The sequence below is a fragment of the Mustela putorius genome, unplaced genomic scaffold (genome assembly GCF_011764305.1).
Source record: "Mustela putorius furo isolate JIRA1106 unplaced genomic scaffold, ASM1176430v1.1 tig00003972_pilon_pilon_pilon, whole genome shotgun sequence".
NCBI classification, from domain to species: domain Eukaryota; kingdom Metazoa; phylum Chordata; class Mammalia; order Carnivora; family Mustelidae; genus Mustela; species Mustela putorius.
In genome coordinates, this window is record NW_025422115.1 from 4,817,767 (window position 1) to 4,839,010 (window position 21,244).

The 21,244-nt window shown below is 49.3% G+C and overlaps 1 protein-coding gene across 1 annotated transcript in view; it reads right to left on the bottom strand.

The window, feature by feature from the left end:
• Nucleotides 1-19,354, bottom strand: part of IGF1R (insulin like growth factor 1 receptor) — a 298,344-nt gene extending 278,990 nt beyond the window's left edge. Inside the window, exon 1 of the mRNA XM_004759809.2 lies at nucleotides 19,222-19,354. Coding sequence (XP_004759866.1) covers nucleotides 19,222-19,315 — 94 coding nt within the window. The 5' untranslated portion in view covers nucleotides 19,316-19,354. The remainder of the gene's footprint in view (nucleotides 1-19,221) is intronic.
• Between the last annotated feature and the right edge of the window lie 1,890 nt (nucleotides 19,355-21,244).

Consider the following 21,244-nt stretch of genomic DNA (forward strand, 5'->3'; position numbering starts at 1 on the left):
CTCGACCTCCCTCCCTGTCTACCACATGACCCTACAACGAAACGGCCATCTGTAGAACAGGAAGGGGGCCCTCATCAGACACAGCATCTGCCAACACCTTGGTCTTGGACTTCCAGCCTCCAGACCTGGAAGAAATAAATGTCTGCTCTTTAAGCCATCTAGTCTGTGGTAATTTATTATGGCAGCCCAAGCGGACACAGACCTCCCCACAGCTCTGGAAGGGGATGTGCCACCAACCTGGGGTAAAGGCACCCCCCCTCTTGTCATGTGACAGCACTGCCCCTTGAGGGAAAGAGCGCTCACATGGGCTTCTCAGGCTTGTTTCCGAGATGCAGGGAAAATGCCAGTCCAATGTCTGGACCCGGATGAGCCATGGCGGCCAGCATCCTCCCTCCCACAGGGCACAAGAGGCTGCTCCACTGAGTGGAGGGAGAGAACTCCTCTTGTAGCCAGACAAGCTCAGAGACCTCCCAGTCTTGCTGGAATGGAGCAGGTCCAGGCCTGAGCCCTGACTCCTGGTTAAAGCAGAGGCTGATAACTCAGTACAAAGAACCAGCCCCAAAAGCATCTGCTGGAATGGCGGGCGGCCAGACAGACCTCACCTTCGACACGCACCACACACCCTGTGCCGTTCAGCAACATGCCCCTTGGAGCCTCAGTTTCTCCCTCCGCAAGGCCAAGGCTCTGGCTTTTCTCTTCTTTTGAGATGCTCCCATTTTTGCCCAAGGAGGTCAATCCCTATTCTTGGGGGCTTCCTATGTAATGGGAGAGTCAGTGCCCAATTAAAAAATGGAGCTGTCAAAACAAATGAAAAACTTCCAGCGTAATCAGTGAGGGAACCAAATATCTAAACAGATCTCTCTTCTGGAAAAAATAAGGAAATGAAAAGCAATTACGCGTCACATGGCTGATTAGCAATAAATTTCACTTGTGACTTGACGGCACCAAAGTCTGACTCCTGACTTACTTTCCCTGAAAGGAAAACATTATCTGCGATACTCTCTCATTATGAAAAACAAACCCATCCCTGGTGACTCAGCCCAAGTAGACCTTTTTTTTTTTTTTTTTTTTTTTTGATGAAGCCTTCCCTGACCTCACACGTTCTCTACTGTGCTCCCATAACACCTGCAACAGCCCCGGCTTGCCCCCTCCCCCAGGGCCATCCCAGGCAGGAGCTAGTATTCTCAAATCCGTCCCCTCTGCCCCAAACACACTGTCCCACATGGTGTATGCCCACAACGGAATCAATCAAGAAATAAGGTATTTTTTCTATTGTAGTAAAATAAATGCAACATAAAATTTACCATTTTGACCATTTTTAAATGCACGAGTCAGTGCCTAAAAGTACATTCACACCATTGCATGGCAACTACCACCACCCCCATCCACCATGGAACTCTTCATCAAAATTAAAACTCTTGGGGTGCCTGGGTGGCTCAGTGGGTTCAAGCCTCTGCCTTCAGCTCAGGTCATGGTCTCAGGGTCCCAGGATCAGGCCCCACATCAGGCTCTCTGCTCAGCAGGGAGCCTGCTTCCTCCTCTCTCTCTGCTTACCTTTCTGCCTACTTGTGATCTCTATTAAATAAATAAATAATCTTTAAAAAAACAAAAAACTAAAACTCTAAACCCATCAGAAACTAAGTTCCCATTTGCTGCTCCCCTCGGTCCCTGGCAACAGCCATTCTACTGTCTCTATAAATCCCACAACCCCAGGCACCTCATATGAGTGGAATGATATGGTACTCGACTTTTCACGACCAGCTCATTTCACTTAGCAGGATGTCCTCAACCTTCATCCAAGCTATAGCCTGTGTCTGAAGCTCCTTCCTTTTTAAGGCTGCATAATATTCCATTGCGTGTACACACCACATTCTGTTTAACCATTCAAGCATTGACAGACACTTGGGTCCCTTCCACCTTTTGGCCACTGCAAATTGTTATCTGCTGCTGTGAACATGGATATGCAACCATGTGTTCAGCTCTATGCTTTCAATTCTTCGGGGTATATACTAAAGTAAGGTTGCTGGATAAGACTACAATTCCACATTTAATTTTCTGAGGAACCGCCATAAGGTTTTCCGGTGATTACAGCCTTTCCATGCCCAGCAGCAAAGCACAAGGGTTCCCATTTCTTCACATCCCTGCCAACACTTGCTATTTTCAATTTTTTGGGAATCGTTGACCTAATGTGTGAAGTGGTCTTTCACTGCGGCTTTGATTTGCATTTCCCTAATGACAAAGTAATGTTGAGCATCTTTTCATCTGCTTATAAGCAGTAAGTTTTAAACCAAAGGAATTAACTGCTCTTCCCCAGAGAGCTCTTCTCACAAAAGCAAAACACCATCACTTACCTTGAGTTCATAAGGTTGATTAAGTGGTTTGGATTCACAATACATTTCCCTTGGAAATATCACCTAGGTGATGCCCCCCTACCAAGACCACCCAAGAACTCTTGAAAGAGGACTATGCCTGAATCCCAATCCTGGGAAGTGGAGACCCTGTAAGACGCAAGGATGTGGAGCAAGAGGGCAGTTCCTTCTCACTGTCCCAGAGGAAGGTTCTCCAGCAAAACATTTACCAGCCGGGGGCCATTTCTTCTCTTTATTCTTTTCCTATTTTTTTTTTTTTTTTAAAGAGAGAGAGAGCACATGAGCAAGTGAGCGGGAGGAGGGGCAGAGGGAGAGAGAGAATCTTAAGCAGACTCCATGATCAACATGGAGCCCGACACAGGGCTCGATCTGAGACCTGATATGACCTGAGCTGAAATCAAGAGCTGGATGCTTAACCAACTGAGCCACCCAGGCACCCCACCAGGTGCCATTTCTGCAGCTGGCTTCCCATCCCCTGATTAAAGCTTCCTCTGGAAGTCCCCGGCTCCAGACTCTGGGGACTCCCATCTCTGCAAGCAGCCTTCAACCAATAAGGAGCACAGATTCTCAATTTTCTCCAATTTCAATCTAAAATATTTTAATTCATTTTTCTGGATAGGTACAATCGTGCTTTTCAGACCCCATGCCCTAAATTTTGCCCGGGATGGCACTTCTGGCCCCAACTACTCATGCCCTTGACCAAGCAGATCTGGTTCTTTCCTAGAAGGCCACTGGCTTCCTAGTTACCTGGCTGTCCCTGAGGCAGGAAGAGTGCTGGGAAGTACCAGTCACACTACCATGTGACTGACTCGTTTCTGTCATTAGGCCCAACACATGGGCTTTTGGGGGATCCAAATTATCCCTCTCCTGGAGGAGAATGTTTCATGCCCTTCCACAGAAGCAGAGGGGTACCAGGAAGGGCGAGAAACTCAAGGGAGGGAGGCACATTTCCCAGAGACAGAGAGGTTAGACAGCATACTTCTGAAATGCCTCTAGATGTAACAAAACTAATGTGAAGGTCAGAAAAGGCAAACACAGTTAAGAGCAAAACACAGAAATCAGACACACCCAGGAGGGCATCGATTTTGAATAAACAACATCCAATGTGTAAATCCTCCATCCTTAATGACAGTAACTCCTAGTGGTCATGGTAGACGTGCCGTTCTAAGGGACTGATATGTATTCATTTATGAACACTTGTAACCATCCTCTGAGATGGGCGTCCTTATCATCTCCCATTTTACAGATGAGAAAGCTGAGGCAGAGATGGCAAACCGGGTGTCCCAGGAACAACACAGCTGCAGACTCCTTTGGAGAGGTTCCGGGCTCTAATTCAAAACTCCAAATGGAACCTGGACTATCCACCACGACTAGGGCAGACAGCATCTGGAAATGGCAGAGGCCCGCTTTCTAGATGAAGAAAACACAGACCAGTTGAGATACTTGGCTCTACTTGCTCAAACAGGCAGAAGATGATTTAAAATTCAGAATTCACTATCCTGATAGCAGAAAAGTAACGCACAATCCCCCGGGCCACATGATGTCACCCTCCCAGGAAGCCTCTTGCTTTACTGCGTTTTGCCATGTTATTTGTCCAGTGAAAACAGTTTTGGCCACAGAACAAGCAGCACGAATCTCCACGCACCAAGTGTGGGCTAAGGGCCGGCGACTGCTTCTCATCGAGAACTACAATGTGCCCAGTCGAGTTAAAAACATAAATCAACAGGAGTTAAAAAGCACCAGTAGCAAAGCCCAGACCTGGACACAAAGTTGGCATCCTCCTTCAAACAAATCAACAAATCATTCCTCATTTCTCTCAGCCTGGGCGGTGGGGGTTGGAAACAGAACAGGCAAGATCTGCCAGCACTGCGGGGGGTCGGGGTGAGGGCAGGTGGGCGAGGACGGGGGGTGGGGGTAGAGGCACCTCCCCATCTCAGGTCCACCAGACCGAGCACAGATGGGGACGAGGGCCCTCTCTCACCTGGCTTCCCTTAGAAAGTCAGAAAGCAGGGTCCTTGGTAGTGAACATGAGAGGGCTAACCTGGAAAGGTTTCCCTTTGAGAGGAGTCTGGTAGGATTCTCACAGTTGCAGCACTGGTCCTTGACCTTACCAGGTACCCCTGAGGCCCCTGATGAAGGTAAGGCCTCCTCCACGGGAGCTTTTCTGAAGTCCAGGGAGGCAGTTTCCAAAGGGCTCAGCTGTGTCAACTGCCTCACTGGAGGCTGCTCCTCCGGGGGTCTCCCTCACTAGAGGTTGCTTCTCCGGGGGTCTCCCTCACTGGAGGCTGCTCCTCCCAGGGTCTCCCTCACTGGAGGCTGCTCCTCCGGGGATCTCTCCTCACTGGAGGTTGCTCCTCCGGGGGTCTCCCTTACTGGAGGCTGCTCCTCCCGGGGTCTCCCTAACTGGAGGCTGCTTCTCTGGGGGTCTCTCCTCACTGGAGGCTGCTCCTCTGGGGGTCTCCCTTACTGGAGGCTGCCCCTCCCAGGGTCTCCCTCACTGGAGGCTGCTCCTCTGGGGGTCTCCCTTACTGGAGGCTGCCCCTCCCAGGGTCTCCCTCACTGGAGGCTGCTTCTCCAGGGGTCTCCCTCACTGGAGGCTGCTCCTCCCAGGGTCTCCCTCACTGGAGGCTGCTTCTCTGGGGGTCACTGGAGGTTGCTCCTCCGGGGGTCTCCCTTACTGGAGGCTGCCCCTCCCGGGGTCTCCCTCACTGGAGGCTGCTTCTCCGGGGGTCTCCCTCACTGGAGGCTGCTCCTCCAGGGGTCTCCCTCACTGGAGGCTGCCCCTCCCGGGGTCTCCCTCACTGGAGGCTGCTTCTCCGGGGGTCTCTCCTCACTGGAGGCTGCTCCTCTGGGGGTCTCTCCTCACTGGAGGCTACTCCTCTGGGGGTCTCCCTTACTGGAGGCTGCCCCTCCCGGGGTCTCCCTCACTGGAGGCTGCTCCTCCAGGGGTCTCCCTTACTGGAGGCTACTCCTCCGGGGGTCTCCCTCAATGTACACCCTCACTGGTCCCCACCAACCCTGACCCATTGAGAGGCCAGAGCAGCCTCCCCAGCACCCTTTCACCAGTCTGCTCCACTGCTCAAAAGGTTTCAAAATCCCCCACTCTCTACCCATCACTGAGTCTCTTCTCAGGTGCCCATGGTTCTAAGGACCGGGTCCACCCCCTCAGCGTGCACCGCCACCACAGCCCCCACAGGCCCTGCCCTCCAAGGGTGCTATCTCCTGGAATCCTGAGTCAGACTCCCTGAAGCCCTCTCGGGTTCCTCAGCAGGTCAACGACCCCATCCCAATAGCTCACACACTTCTCCACGGCCTTCATCAGCTGCCATAATTAAGCAGTGAACACATGTGCCTGGGACCGTTCACCAGAATCTGATGGTCCCTAACTGGAGAGTAAGCCCTTGAGGAGAGAGAAAGTAGTACACGTTTTCCATATGCTCTCAGAGGAGCTGAGGTCACTGGAGGCCTTGATGTCGAAAAAACAGGGCTTTGTAACCTCCCCACGGCTCACCTTGTACCTCTCCCCTTTAATTTTTCTTTTTTTAAAGATTTATTTGAGAGCACGTGCAAGCGGGTGCAGGGGGAGGAACAGAGGGTGAGGGACAGAGTCCTCACTGAGAGCGGAGCCCAGTGCGGGGCTCAGTCCCTCGACCCTGAGATTCATGACCTGAGCGGAAGCCAAGAACCACGTGCTTAACCCACTGAGCCATATCGGCGCCCCCGCCCCCGCCACCCTCCTCTTTAGATGGAACATAACCTTGAATGTAAGGATCCATGGGAGCCAGTTGGGTTAACTTAAAGACAACTTCTCTTGTGGCTCAGAGATGCAGCCTGTTAGTGGTTCCAGAGGCTGAACTGAGGCTAAAGTGAATGAATTAAAAACTGCACAGGGGGGCGCCTGGGTGGCTCAGTGGGTTAAACCTCTGCCTTCAGCTCAGGTCATGATCCCGGGGTCCTGGGATCGAGCCCCGCATTGGGCTCTCTGCTCAGCAGGGAGCCTGCTTCCTCCTCTCTCTCTGCCTGCCTCTCTGCCTACTTGTGATCTCTGTTTCTCTCTGTCAAATAAATAAATAAAATCTTTAAAAACAAACAAACAAACAAACGAAAACTGATGGGACAGAAGGGAAAGGAGGTCCAGCCTTGAGTAATGGTGCTTGGGGCACTCGGGAGACCAGAGAAAGGCCAGCGGGGGCCGCCATGGCATATGGAAATGACAGATAAAAACATGCCTTTGTTGGATGTTTTCGAGCTGCTGGTTCTGCTGGGCATCTCAGCTACGTTAGTGCTGATCCTCATAGCATCCCGAACCTCCCAAGCTACAGAGGCGAACACAGACGCCCGTAGCTCCCTTCCCCAGATGCCTCCCTGCATCAGAGAGAGTGAAGCAGTGAGGTGTGTCTGGAGACAGGGCTTCAAAGGCAGTGCTCCGGACACACAAACCCCACTGACACGGGCAGATGAAAGGCAGGCGCTGTACCAGCTTGTCCAGCTGAGCTCACATTCACCCTGTTGAACATTCACATGGCAATTTTACAAGACACTTTTTTTTTTTTTTACAAGGTATGCTTGAAATTAACATGCCAGGTTCAAATGATTATGTTTACATTTTCCGTAAGAAATATCCCGCCTCACCGGTCTCCTCGGGAGCATGAAGTTGTTAAGGATAATTTCTTAGGTGTTAATTAGTTTCAGGAGTCCTCTTCACGCCATCCTAGACAAGGAAACTTCCGGGGCCGGGGGGTCAGGGAGCGGACTGCACCTTCACCGGTCCCACAATGGGGTCAATCAAAGGCCTTGGCCAAAAGCCCAAAAGGAGAAGGCGCCCTCGAGGGATGAGGGCCCTTTATGATCAGCTGCCATCCCTATCAGGATCCAAGGCAAAAGCTTACTGGCCTCACCAAGAAATCAATGCAAGAAATAGAAGCAAATATCTGTTCGCAGTATTTCTGCTGGTTCCAACCAGACCTTCCAAAGAACTCCAGCTCTTTCTCCCTTGTGTCTTGGGATCTGAAGGCTAGAAAGGTCATGAGAATTGCCCCCGGCCTGCCCGGTGATTCAGGATAGTGAGAACAAGCAGCTGCAGAGGCGGCCCAAGACTCCACCCAGGTCCTCCACATCAGGCCAGGTCTGGACCACAATACTGCCGAGCCCAGCTGGACTGCCTGCCTTCGGTCCAGGCACCCAGCACCACCAGGGTGGCCGCAACCAGCAACTGGTGGCGATGAATGATTCACTAAATCCTATGTGCAGGGAACTCAGGGAACAAGGCCTCCCTCCACAGGGATGGGGCAGCCTTGCCACAGGGCTGGACTCGCAAATAGCCTTTCCAGGAATTTTAAGATTTTTGTTCACCTCCGTATGCAAAAAGCCTGATGAAAGAAAGATTCTATTTTTTTTTTTTAAGATTTAGTTATTTTTATTTGAGAGAGAAAGTGAGCGAGCAGGAGGGAGGGGGAGAGCCAATCTCAAGCAGACTCTGTGCTGAGCGCAGAGCCTGATGTGGGGCTTGATCTCACCCCCCTGAGATCATGAAACCAAGAGTTGGATGCTCAACTGACTGAGCCATCCAGGTGCCCTGAAAGAATAAGTTTAAAGATAATTTCATTGCTTTCAAGTTCTACATAGTAAGGACTAGCATGATAAAATGTCTCTGTTGGCAGAGCTATAATGAAAAGATGACGATGAATTTGTTGTAAAAGAGTACTTCCAAGTGAATGAGAGGGGGAGGTGGGCGAGGGTTTATCCTCCCAAGAAGTTTCTGTTTGAGGTCTTCCTATGTGCCAGGCACTGGGCCATTTCCAGGAATTCAAAGATGACGGAGGTACCATCTTTCCCATTCCCGGCCACTGGGAGAAGCAGTATGGGGGCCATGTGCTAACAGAGCTACAGTCTCACGGGACCCCCTGGAATGTACAATCCAGGCCATCAGAGAGGGTGAAATTGTAGCTAGTGCTTCACAAAGTTTTCCAGAGGGCAAATTGGTAACATAGTTGTTTTAAGCAAAGGGGATTCCACCTGCCAAGGCAAAGAGACCTCAGTGTGTACAGCCTGTTTGAAAAAGAGCTGAAGGAGTGGTTGGAAACATGAAACATCTGAAACAACGGCACATGGCAATCCTCTCTGAGAGCCCAAGAAATGATTTCCAAATTAAAAATAATAAAAAGCAATCATGGGGAAACACATCTAACATGTTCAGGGGTAAAGGGGGAATAACCACGTATACACTAAGTGTCATCTCAACTAAGTAAGTGAGAAAGTGGATTCTGAAAATACCCCCAAAAGCATGAAACCAAATACAGAAAAATACCTAACAAACTATATATGATGTAAGACCTAATACCGGTGACCAAGTGTCTGTTCCCCATTAGGAATTCTGACTGGTGAACATCCTAACAGACATAAAATTGCCCAAGGCAACACCTGTAAGAATGATAATTAAAGTGTTACCACATATTTCAATAGCGCACTGGGAAGTAAATCTTGCTTTATTTATTCTTGCATTAGTAGGGTGTTTTTTTTAACCCTCTAATTGTGAAAGAAATATTTTAGAACTTTTTATTTATTAAAGTCCTGTAGAAACATCTTCAACCCTGAATTGTGAAATGTACGCTAGATACAACAATTCTGCCAAAACTGTTTACATCACTTAGGAAGACCCTAATTGTAGCTCATTCTTAAAAGAATCAGCTGACACCATTCAGCAATCTTAGTCCAAAACCAGATCCCAGTGATTTCTAGAGAAGCCTGCAGTCCCCACATTTCCCTGCAATCGGTCCCCAGGAACCAAGCCAGAAGGCGAAATCTAAGGGATGGGGGATGATGGGGGTGGTGTCTGGAGGGAGGAGGCCATTGCTATCTCCACCCTTGGGGCCACAGCTCACTTAAATCAGTCACCAAACAGGCTGAATTTCCTTTCTGACCACTAGGTGTCGCCTACGCATTAGTGAGGTGGGCAAAACACACACGGGACACTTCAAAGGCACTGGTAGAAATGGACAACTGGCAGAATTACGGGAGGGGGGTGGGGAGCATAATGAAAAGATCCTTGAAGTCAAAGGTGAACTACAGCGGTTTAGCACCATTGGCTGAAAAAAGGTAAAATCGTACCACTGAGCTTTAATGAGCCAAATGCATCTGGTCAAGCACTTTAACAAAATTAAGTTTTATTGTAGAACATTTATTAAGCCTCTACTCTAGGTCAGGCTTTATATCCATCACATATAAATGACAAGGGCAGTCCAGTATCTAGTATGTCCTATATTTCCGGCACTATCCAAACAACACCTGTGTTTAAGAATGTCCCATCCAAAAGAGCAGTAACAAGGTGAAGTTTGAGGGGCTGAGTACATGTCAGCCTCTGTTCTAAGTCCTTGACGCAGGTCACTTAATTTTTATAAAAAATGAATTAAGTAGGTTCTACTAAAATGACCGTTTCACAGACAAGAAAACTGAGACACAGGAAAATTAAGGAATTGGCCTGGGATCTTAGCTACTGAGGAGCTGAGATTTCATGCAGGCTCACTGGCTCCCCTGCTCCCTACAGCCTCATACAATGACCACAGCTCAGGTACAAGACAAAACAAATCGCCACTGTTAACCAGCACAGTAGTGGTTACGAACTCAAAAGGAGTAAGGGGAGAGTTAGGTCTACAGAAGTGACTGTAATCTGGAAAGCTTCAAGAAAGAAGCAGACTCTGAGTTAGAAATGAAAAGACGTCATCTCAGATCTATCAAAACCACAGAACGGTATTAGGGGAAATTAACTCCACCTTTAGATAGCTAACACCCATGGGACGCCTGGGTGGCTCAGTTGGTTAAGTGTCTGCCTTCGGCTCAAATCATGATCCCGGGGTCCTGGGATCAAGTCCCATGTTGGGCTCCCTGCTCCGTAGGAAGTCTGCTTCTCCCTCTCCCTACACCCACCCCCTCACATGCTCGCAATCTCTTTAGATAGCTACCATCCTGTCCCTATTTTAGAGATCTGAAACCTAGAGGTTTCTAAAAATAAAAAACTCCATCCCCCCAATTTTTCTGACTTTAGGTTTCCATATATACTAGAAAATGTTTTTATGTTGTTGTTTAATGAGAAAAGGAGAAAACCTCCCCAGTTATTTTAAGTGTCTACATTTCTGTTGAGACTCAGAAAAAAAACTTAAATAACTTGTTCAGAGCCAAATACCTAACTGGCAGCAAAGGAGAAACGAGGACCAGGTGACTCCGCTGTGCTCTAGAGTTGCCCCTCCCACTCTTCAGTATGGGGAGGAGGGGGGATAGCAGAGCAACAAAAAAGGAAAAACATTCCAGACCATGAACACAGCAGGAACAAAACCACAGAGATGGGAATGGCACTGTTCATTAACCACAGAGCTGAAGCGTGGGTGCTGGGGAGTGCTGGGAATTAACATAGGATCCCTATAGCAGAGTCTGACTAAGGATGTATCACAGCCCAGTATGAGGAGCCCTGCACTTGATTCTTGAACTACAATGCAGCACCACAAAAGGCACATGCAGAAGATTTGAGGTTGGCCAATCCAGCAAACCAGGGAGAGAGCCCAGGAGTCAAAGTGGCCAAAGCAGCTCAGAGGGCCCCTGAGCATCTCCTCAGAGAGATGACGCAGGCCTGGCCTGGACCAAAGTGGAGCCAGAATCAGGAGCAAATCTGAATGATTTCAAGGGACTCAGTGAGGCAGAAAGGAAACAGTCAATTAACTAGTCTCCCCAGAAAAGAATGGGTTGTCGAACTAAAATTTAACTAGACATTCCATCCCAATCCGACATCCGTTGCTGGAAATCTTACTGAGGTGCATGTTAGAAAGCAAATCCCAAATCTATCTCCCAACCATGTAAAGCGATGATACCAAATGAATTTTCTATAACCAAATGATACCATGTTGCGACCTAACGTATTTCGTGAACTCATTATCCACAGAAATCAGACAACAGAGCAAAGGAACGCTGAACAGAGGCTCTTCCTCTGTCACTGGTCTCTTTGTTCATTTGTTTTCATGGCACTCTGTGCTTCTTCTTCAAATCCTGCGTATGTGAGCTTGTATATTATCCCACAATTACAAGACCCAGGCAAAAAAGAGGCAGAGAATAAATTCAAAAGAACACAGATAAATCTGAGCCCATCTGATGATTTTACAATCTAAATAAAGCTAAGGATTTAGAGACCTGTTTGCCAGGTGGCTTATGGACCTCACACCTTGGCTTTCTCTAGGCTTCCTACTTTTTTCCAGGAAATTATTAAAAGTCACTCAGATACTTCAAATTTGGGGGAAACGGTTGTACAGAAACTCATCTCTCCCTAATTACCATCAGACTTCTGTTCCTTAACTATTCACTAGAGCTATTAACTAAAATTTGCCTAACCCAAATTGGTGCTGTCTCATTTACTTAGTCAAGTATGTATTTCCAATGATCAGTTTGAGAGAGACAAACCACCCACTGATTGTATTTTTACCGGAGAGGACAAGCTGAAAGTATGCATCCAAAATATCTCAGGAAAATTTAAAAGTTCTGCTCTATAAAACATTTATGCTTTAAGACTGTCAAAATATATTTGTGTTTCCATGTCAAGAGTAATTTAAACAGCAGTACGCATACACCTGAACTGCCAAACTGACAAATAATCCCAAAGCCGGTTTAAAGAAAGTTAGTGCCAGGTTAAAATGATAGTAGGCATACAGAGTATACAAGACAGAAACAATAACATATTTAAAGCTGTCAGAATTTGAATGGATGGATGGAAACACACGCACACACACAATTTTGAACAGCATTTTTATTATATAATTATTACTGAAGTAGATGCCTGTCTTGTTAAGGGGGCTAAAGAGTGAGGAGTGAGAGAAAAGAATCAAGTTTGGAGGCGCCTGGGTGGCTCAGTGGGTTAAGCCTCTGCCTTCAGCTCAGGTCATGATCTCAGGGTCCTGGGATGGAGCCCTCACTGGGCTCTCTGCTCAGCAGGGGGCCTGTTTCTCCCTCCCCGCCTGCCTGCCTCTCTGCCTACTTGTGCTCTCTCTGTCAAATAAATAAATAAAATCTTAAAAAAAAAAAAAAAAAAAGAATAAAGTCTCAACCATCCCCCCCCACCCCTGCCCACCACCAAGAACCTTCTGGACCAGGAATAGAATAGTTCTGAAGTCTTTAAATATATTTTTTTTAAAAATCCAGACTATTATAATGTAAGCAATTTAAGCAATTTAATGGCTCTCAGAGCAGTATTTGGCGGCACCAGCCACATGCATCCCCAAGAGGCTAAGCCACCAAACTATTTCAAATAAGAAAGTATGAGCAGCAAGACCATCAGCCACCCTACATGGGCAAAGTCACTCAGCTCCACAGATGTATCCACAGCAACTTACACCGTAAGCCAGCACCAGCACTACCCAAAGAGAGGATAAAGAGAATAAAGTCAGTCCCCACGTCCCTACTTACTTTTCCCAGGCATAAATAACAGCAACAGTACACTTTAAAAGTTACTATAATCATAGGTATCCATCCCTCGTCATAAAAGAAACTACTTTGTTATGTTCCAGTAAGATCCGAATAGCAACCTGTAAGTTAAAAAATTCTTCTAGTCAGAGCAAAAAAAAAAAAAAAAAAGAAAAAGAAAATGAAAGCCTTGCTTACTAGTTTCTTTAGGGTTCTAAATAAACACAGTGAGTGATTTCTATGGATTGACTCTACCTTGAAAAGCGTATGTAAAATATTTTATGGTATCAGAATGAATTTCTAAACTTAAAGACCTGAGTCCCATAAGTGTTGTGTATTTTTACTGAAAAAGCTGAGAGAGGGGAATAAAAACTATTTCTCAATTCAAGAAATATCAATATTTCCTTAAGACTTTGAAATGAATCAATTTCATAAGCCATAAGTGAAATTGGCATAACTGGGAAAAAAAAAGGTAAGGAAATCTTCAAAACTGATAGCTGGGATTTCACAACACGAGTAAAACGGACGCTTTCAAAGTTGAAAACAATCTAGTCTTCGGAAGTTCAAAAGTCTCAGAATCAAAGATATTGTTACTATTTTGAGTCCAGAAAAGGCCATCGCAATTTAACAAAAGAAACAAACTTCATCTTGCCAAGGGAATATGCATCTATCGCCATAACAACTTAACTTGTTTTTCAAGATCCTTTGTTTACTAATCATTTTATACCAAACATATGCCCTTTTCTCAGAACAAATCAGTTTTTTACCGGTTCTTGGAGGTGGGAGGGGGAGGGTAATACATATCTCAGTTTTAATCTTTCCAAATACTGAAAATTAGTTATGCTCCCCAAATGTCAACAAGTCTCAATGTGCACAAACATCAGGACTGTTGCACGTACCACACCCCGCCCACCCCAAGTTTAAGCCAGATCATCTCTTTACAAGTAACAGGAAAACCTCCTCTTGATAATCTGAGGCCAAACACCATATTTTCAAGGGTTGGCCGGGGGAGGGGGGAGTCAGAGGGCTTCATTCACTATTCACTTTGTTGTCTTTAGGGTGTTCAAAATTTTCCTGCCGAACATCTCAGAGAAATCTAGAAACCATATCCCAAGCGTGTGTGCAACCATTATTTATTTAGCACAATCGAGAGGAGGGAATCTCTTGGACTCAGATAGCACCGGTCACAGGTTGGCTAAGAAAAGCTATTCAAAGCAAGTTGGCTGGCAGGCACAGACGCCCCTTCGTGGATTTTTTTTTTTTAATAAGTTTTTAAAACAAATCGCAATAAATCACAACACAGAGAGAAACATGGCTTCTACTTTTTAGGATTAAAAAAATTTTTTTTCAAGATTTAATTGCCTCCTCAATCTTCTTCTCACCTCTTCACACCCTTAAAAACAGCAAGTTCTTTTAAATCATAAAGCCTTACAATTTAGAAAGTGTCCTGATAATTTCCAGAAAGCTAAGCAATGTGTAAATCCAGAATGGTTTTGAAGTAAGTTTCATCTTTCTTACAACTCAAAACATGCTGTGCAACATTCATGTACACACCTGTAACTCCTAAAGTGTTGGCAAAAGGTAAAGGCAACACTCCATACTTTTAATCACAATTGTCATAACCAATGTTCTCGAAAAGCAGAGAGGCTGAGCAAAGATGGGTAAATGTGTCCTCTGTGTCATGGCCCGCTGTGCCACTGCAGTAGGGGTAGTATGTTAAGGGGGCAAAAATGGTACAATACAGGCCTTGAGAAGATTCAGCAACACTGGTTAACTTCATATTTGAAGCCTATAGAAATGTTTTTAAAGAGCCTTTAAAATGCTGTTTGCTGTCCAATTGATTTGAAAACAGCCTATCCTGTGTCGTGTCTAAAAAAGATCTGAATATCCAAGCAACTTTGTTTCATGCAGGAGCTTATAAAATGCCCCAAGGACAAAAGCAAAGTCCTATCTGCCTACACACTGCCTAGCACAGGGTCCAACTTTCAGACAGAAGGTGCCCAATAAGTGCTGGCTGGATTCGGCTGCTTCTCGCAGCACATTCTCACGAAACAAATGAAGCCAGACTTGAAAGGAAGCTACTGTCCCTTGGGGTCTCCCCTTGGCAAAACTCTAAGGCAACAAGTGAAAATGATACAGCTGATTTTCATTAGGGCCCTGATCTTGCAACAATAAGGACAGGAAACATTTTTATTAGTAAACTAAGTCTTAGACAAAGACCAAAAACAAATGTAAACAACAATTATTCTCTATGCCTTTTCCTGTTAAAAGGCCAAGGTAAACCTGGAAAAAGGCATAACAGTTAAAAAACAAAAATGCCTCTGCTATATTTGTAAACCTTTTGTTCCATGAGAAATCTGAAATGTAAAACAATTGCTGTATGCCTGCAACCACCGCTATCTCTTACAAAGATGGTGTCTCCTGCTCAGGTTCTAGAGCTCTTTAAAAAAAATAAAATGAGCATCAAAGAAAAAAACCACCACATTCATCCTCAGTCTTTACTACCAGAGTAGTTAATCTATGAAAGTGGAAAGTCTTTCCTACCTTAAAACATACATTATTATTTCTTTGTTAGAAAACACATGTGAGAAAACTGGAAATAACAAAAAAAAAACCATCCAGACTCGGCTCCTAAACTTTAATCTTGGAAAAACCAACTTCACTTCAGATGCAGTGAAGGATTTTACTGTCACAAATCTGACTTTCCCTGGCATTGGTCTTTTTGGGGTTTTTGTTTGTTTGCTTGTTTTAATCCAACCCCCTAATCCCTCACTTCAGCTATGTGGAACCAAGATTTTTTTTTCCCCCTTGTCCATTTCTCCTGTGACGTTTAATCCCTGCTGCTCAACACAGAACCTCCACCTTGAATTTGTTGTACTGCTTGCTTCTAGGCATGGATCTGAAGAACTCCACAAATGAAGGAGAGACAGACACCAACCTGCCGGACAAATTTACTAATTTTAATCTAATCTCTATGTTCAAAGGAACAGAATGCATTCTTGCCAACCTTCACATAGCTCTTACCAAAAAACACAACAGGTTTACTGGGATGTAATTCGCATGCCATAGAAGTCACTAATTTAAAGCATACAATTCAATGGTTTTTAGTACCTTTGGAGTTGGACAGCCATCACCACAATCTAATTTTAGAACATTTTCATCACCACCCCCCAAAAGAAACCCCATACCCATTAACAGTCACTCCCTGTTCCCTCCTCCCCACCCCCCTTCACAACCACTAATCTGCTTTCAGTCTCTACAGATTTGCTTATTCTGGACTTCGTATAAATGGAATCATACAATATGTGGTCCTTTGTGACTGACTCCTTTCACTCAGAACTTTGTTTTTAAGGTTCTTCCAGTCAACCTTAGCATACTTCTCAAGGCTGGATTTTTCTAATCCTTCTGACAAATCAAACATATAACCTTTTAAACTTCAAATCCTGACCCACACCCCATCCCTCCTCAAAAGTACCATTTACTTGCTAGTTCCCTCTAGAGAGTCTAAACTATAATTTGCTATTTAGGTTCTTTCCCAACTTCTTATTCTGGGCTCTTCCTCTGGTAATAAAACGCCAACTTCTTTAAACACCAACCTTTCACATACCTATATTTCTCTGACAATAGGACATGGCTCTGCCTGGGGCAGAAAGATGACTGAGTCCTTTTAATGAGATGGCCACAGTATGTTTGAAGTGCATATGGGTTTTGAAAAAGAAGAGGAAGGAGAAGGGAGAAGCCCTCAGATGATCTATCACTCATAACTTCCATGAACCCCTTATTTAGATGCTCTGTTCACATACTGATACAAGCACATATGAAGTTCATCTGCCTCAACAGCTCCTAAATAGTCTAAAATTTAAAAGAAAATCACCCTACTGCTGTAGGTTTCAGTGTTCAAAGAGTAAACACTAATCCTTAAATATGCCAACACAATAGGAACCAACCCCATCCAATTTTTATCGCTATACTAGAGAGCCAAAAGAACTACCCATCTCTGATTGGATTCAGTAGTTTTCATCAGAATTAAGTCTTCTAGCACTTTTCTAACAAAGAAAAAAAACACATACATGTTAACACTGAGTTTATCGTTTTCTCCTGAAAACTTCAGAGCAGTGGGAAGGAGCAGACGGGGAGTGAGGACTTCCACAAACCAAATCAGGAGTCAGGGTGCCTTCTGGCGATCCGTCAGTTTTTCAGGAACAAACAATTTTGGAGGGATCCCTGAGAAAAACTTTGGTCTCTCGGTATCATGAAAAATGTCCCTTCTCCTCCTGTTTTCTCAAGAAAGAGCTGCCTTTCAGAAAGTATTTTTCATGAAGATCGCTCCAAACAACAAGCCATCCTATTTTAAAATGCCCGACTCCTTCCTCAAGAAGCAAGGCCATCACCGCCGTGGTGAATTTCAGAACTTACTAACGTTAAATAATAAAACTAGAGGCATAACACACTTCAGTAGTATGCCATAAAAAATGGATTGGCTCTCCTGTGTCTTCTAAACTGCATTTTAACTTTTAGAGGCTAGGAAACCCTCTTTTGTCGTCGTGTGGTCCCCCCCCCACACCCCCCCCCCCCCGCCCATACCATCTGTAATCCTTAGAAGGGAGCCGAAAACCTTTCGTCCAATCCAGTGAGCTGGAAGTTTAGAAAACAAAGAGCAGGAGAGCTCAGATTTGTGGAAGGTCCGGCCTCAATCTGCGACTTACTCCGTGTAGTAAACACTAATTCTTTAAAAATCTGCTCTTACTCCATCATGAACTCATTTCTTACAAGACACTTAAGAAGGGTTTGTTTACACAAACAGTCTTTCCGAATCGCCCCTGTGATGGGGCCAGATCGCCCCCCACCCCGCGCCGCCTCCCCGATTCTCCCCCCCCCCAACTCCTCAAGGCTCAGTCGTGATACTTTTTTTTTCAAAGTTAATTGGCACCACCTGCATACCCTCGGCAAACATTACTCACCAACACGCCCTCACTGTTCCCAGCCCCAGTTCTCCGACTGCACTTAAACTTTAATCGTGTTCAAATTACCCTACCATCGTGAATGTGCCAGTAAAGTATGCTTCGGTTTTTTGAGGATGTGAACCCCCCTCCCTCTCCTCCCTCCATACACCGTGGGGCCCTAAATCCTCCCGCCCTCCCTCCTCGCGCTTTCCTACCCCTACCCGACCCTACCAAAACAAAAGCTATCAGATTGCAAGCCATAGCGAGCGCGGAGCGATACCGCTTATTAACTTTGTGCAAAGGGAGTGCGGGATGTGGGGGAGGTAGAGTCACCCAACTCTGGCCACAAACCCAAGGCGAGGGCTCTGCGCTCGCAAAACAAAACACCCTCCCGCCCACCGCCCCCGCTGCCGCAGACCCTGGCGCTCCTCAAACCTCGGCGCACGACACCTCTCGCCAGGGCCAGGCGCCTAGGTGTCCCCAAGCGGCCGTGTGGCGACAGCTAGAGCCCGCGTTGCGAGCACGTGTGTGGACATGCACGTCGACTCGGACCACACACCTACTCCTGCACAGTCGGACGCTGCCCGACCACCCCCTAACCCCGCCAGGAGGAGAGGCATCTACAGGCGGATTGCAACTGGGTTGAAGAAAGTCCCAGAACCCTCTAAACTAGTGGCCCAGACGCGTTCCCGGGAAAAGCCTGACTGCTGTAGAGCCCCCGGCCTTGCAGCTTTCCAGGGGCGGGGGCTGCTAAGCCGGAACGCTCCCCTAACCCCAGAGCACAGCAGCCGCGGGAAGCCCAAGCTGGGGGGTGGAGGGGGAAGATCGGGCGAAAGTGACGGGAAAGGAAAGGCCAGGATCCCAAAACGCCAGAGGGGCCAAGCGCGTTGGCGACACGAGGCCGCGCCGGGAGGTCTGGAAACGTGTCCTGGGGCTACGGGGCCTCTCCTCGGGCGCCTCGCCCTGGAACGCCACGGCCGGTGGGCTCCCCGATCCCCGCCCCCGGGCACCGTATCTGCCCTAGCAGCCAGGGACCCGCGCGGCCGCGGGAGCTGTCACCGCCGTTTGCGCGCCGCGCGGGGGCCAGCTTTCCGTGCGGAGTGGCCCGCGCGCCGGGAGGGGGGTGAGGTGTGGGTGGCGGGGCCCGGCCCGGCGCGAACTTCCCCGACGGATCCCAGCGCGGGCACGGCCGCGGGGGAACGAGCGCTGCCCGACACAACCGGTCCGCGGGGCAGGACTCTCGGGACAGCGAAAGAGAAAGCCCCCGGGGCCCTTCCCGCACGAGGGTGCGCCGAGCCGGGGCCCCGGGGCCGCTCCAACCTTCCGGCCGAGCCCCTCCGCATCCCGCCCCGCCGCTCCCGAGCCCCGGGGCCCGACAGCTGCGGCGATGGCAACTCGGGTTTCGCAAAAAGGGCGCAGCCCCTCGGAGGAAAAGTTCCCGCAGTGGCCGCGGGCGGCGGGCACATACTCACTTTCTCCACTCGTCGGCCAGAGCGAGAGCGCGGCGGAGAAAAACAGGAGCCCCCACAGCGAGGTCGGGGACCCTCCTCCGGAGCCAGACTTCATTCCTTTTATTTGGGACGAAATTCCCTTCTCTCAAAAAAAAAAAAAAAAAAAAAAAAAAAAAAAAAGAAAAAAAAAAGAAAGAAAAGAAAAAGGAAACAAGAAAGAAAAAGAAAACGGGAAAAAGTCTCAAACTCAGTCTTCGCCGCCTCCGAAAACAGGGCGACGGAAACAATACTCCAAAGGCGGCGCCGGCCGGGGACCCTCCGGGTGCGCGGGGCAGGCGGGCGGCGGCGCGGGGCGGCCCCTCAGCGCCGGCAGCCTCGGCCCAGGGCTCGGCGGAGTCGGGAACCCGAGGCGCGCCGGGGCGGGCTGTCGGCGTCGTCGGCCTCCATTTTCAAACCCAGAGAGGCAGGAGGGGGGGAAAACTGCACAGAAAGGGGGCAAAGCCCAAATTCGTCTCGGCGAAGAAAAACAAACGCGACCCCAGGCAGAGGGGGAGGCTGTCCGACACCCGAGCCTCCGCGGCTGGAGGGCGCGACGCAGTTCGCAAGATTGCCCCGAAGTCCGGGTCGCGGGCGAGGCCGGCCAGGGGCAGAAATGCGGAGTAAAAATGAATGAGCGGCTCCCCCTCCTCCTCCTCCGGGCTCCGCTCGCCGCCGCCTCCTCCCTCAGCGCCGCCGCCGCCGCCGCCGCGAGCTCCTTCCCAAATCCAGAACACACACAAAGCGGCGGGCCGGCCGCGCCGCGCTCAGCACTCCCGCCGCGCCTCCCGGGCTCCGCGCCGGCCCCCGCCCGGCCCCCGCCCGCCGCCGCCGGCTCCGCGCGCGGGGGCTCCGGCTCGCTGAAGGTCAAAGCCGAGGCGCGCAACGCGCGGTGGAGCTCCCCTCGCGCGGGAGGGGCGTGGAGGGCCCGGGGAGCGGGGCCGAGGGTCTGCAAGCGCCGGGCACGGGCGCGCCGGGGGCAGGCTCGCTGGCGGCGTCCCTCTCGCTCGCTCGCCTCTCTTGAGTTCGCCTGGTGCGCTCGCTCCTCCTCGGGTTTTTTCCCTTTTTTTTTTTTTTTTCCGCTCAGCAGAGTTAAAGCTGGTAAACAAGAGCCTCAGCCTCACCGCGCCGCTGCCGCCGCCGCTGCCACACACTGGGGGCTCGCGCGCGCGCGAGCTCTCGGAGCCGCGCACACGCGCCCGCGCGCACACTGGAGCGGCCACAGCCGCAGCCGCGGCGCGCCGAGGGCCCGGCCCAGGCCGGCGCGCGCCAAGAGACGGAGCCCGGGATTCCAGGGACGTGCGGAGCGGAGCCCGGGCGTGGGGTGCGAGGCTGCGAGGCACCGCCCCCGCCCCCCGCCCGCGCCGGCACACGCGCGCGCGCGCCCACACGCTCTCGCCCCCACCCGCACTGCGCCGGCCACCCTGCACGCGCCCTCCCCTCCCGCAAGACTCCAAAAACAATGCCCCCGGCGCCGGCCCGGGGCTCGGCGGAGGAGCAGGCTGGGGAGGAGAGGGGAGGAGAGGGGAAGAGAGGGGTAGAGCGGGGAGGAGGGGGTGAGGGCGGAGGGGGCGGGGTGAGCGGGCAGTGCGGGGCCGGAGAGGTTCATTGAAAAACAACAGCACGGCTGGAAAGCTCGTTTCCTCGGTTCTTGAAAAGCTTCATTGTTTCTTGCAGCTGTTGCAAAATAAATAAATAAGTGCGAAGTGCGTGCATGCGGCATTTTTTTCTCAGCGTGCTGGAAAACCCGAATGTGGCGGGAGGGGCACACCTGGGAGAAAGGAGACCCCCAAGCTACTAAGGCGGGCACTTTCACGCAAGGCTGGGACGGCCGCGGCCTCGCGACCAGGGAGCCCGGAGTTCTGGGGCTTGCGGGGAGCTGAAAGGGAAGGGCGCGGCCCGCGTGGCTTGGCTCAGGGGCGCGAGGGGGAGACCGCCCGCCGCCCGCCGCGGGCCGCGAGCCGGGGAAGGGGGGCCCAGACAGGTTGCCCCGCGTGCCCAGGGCGCG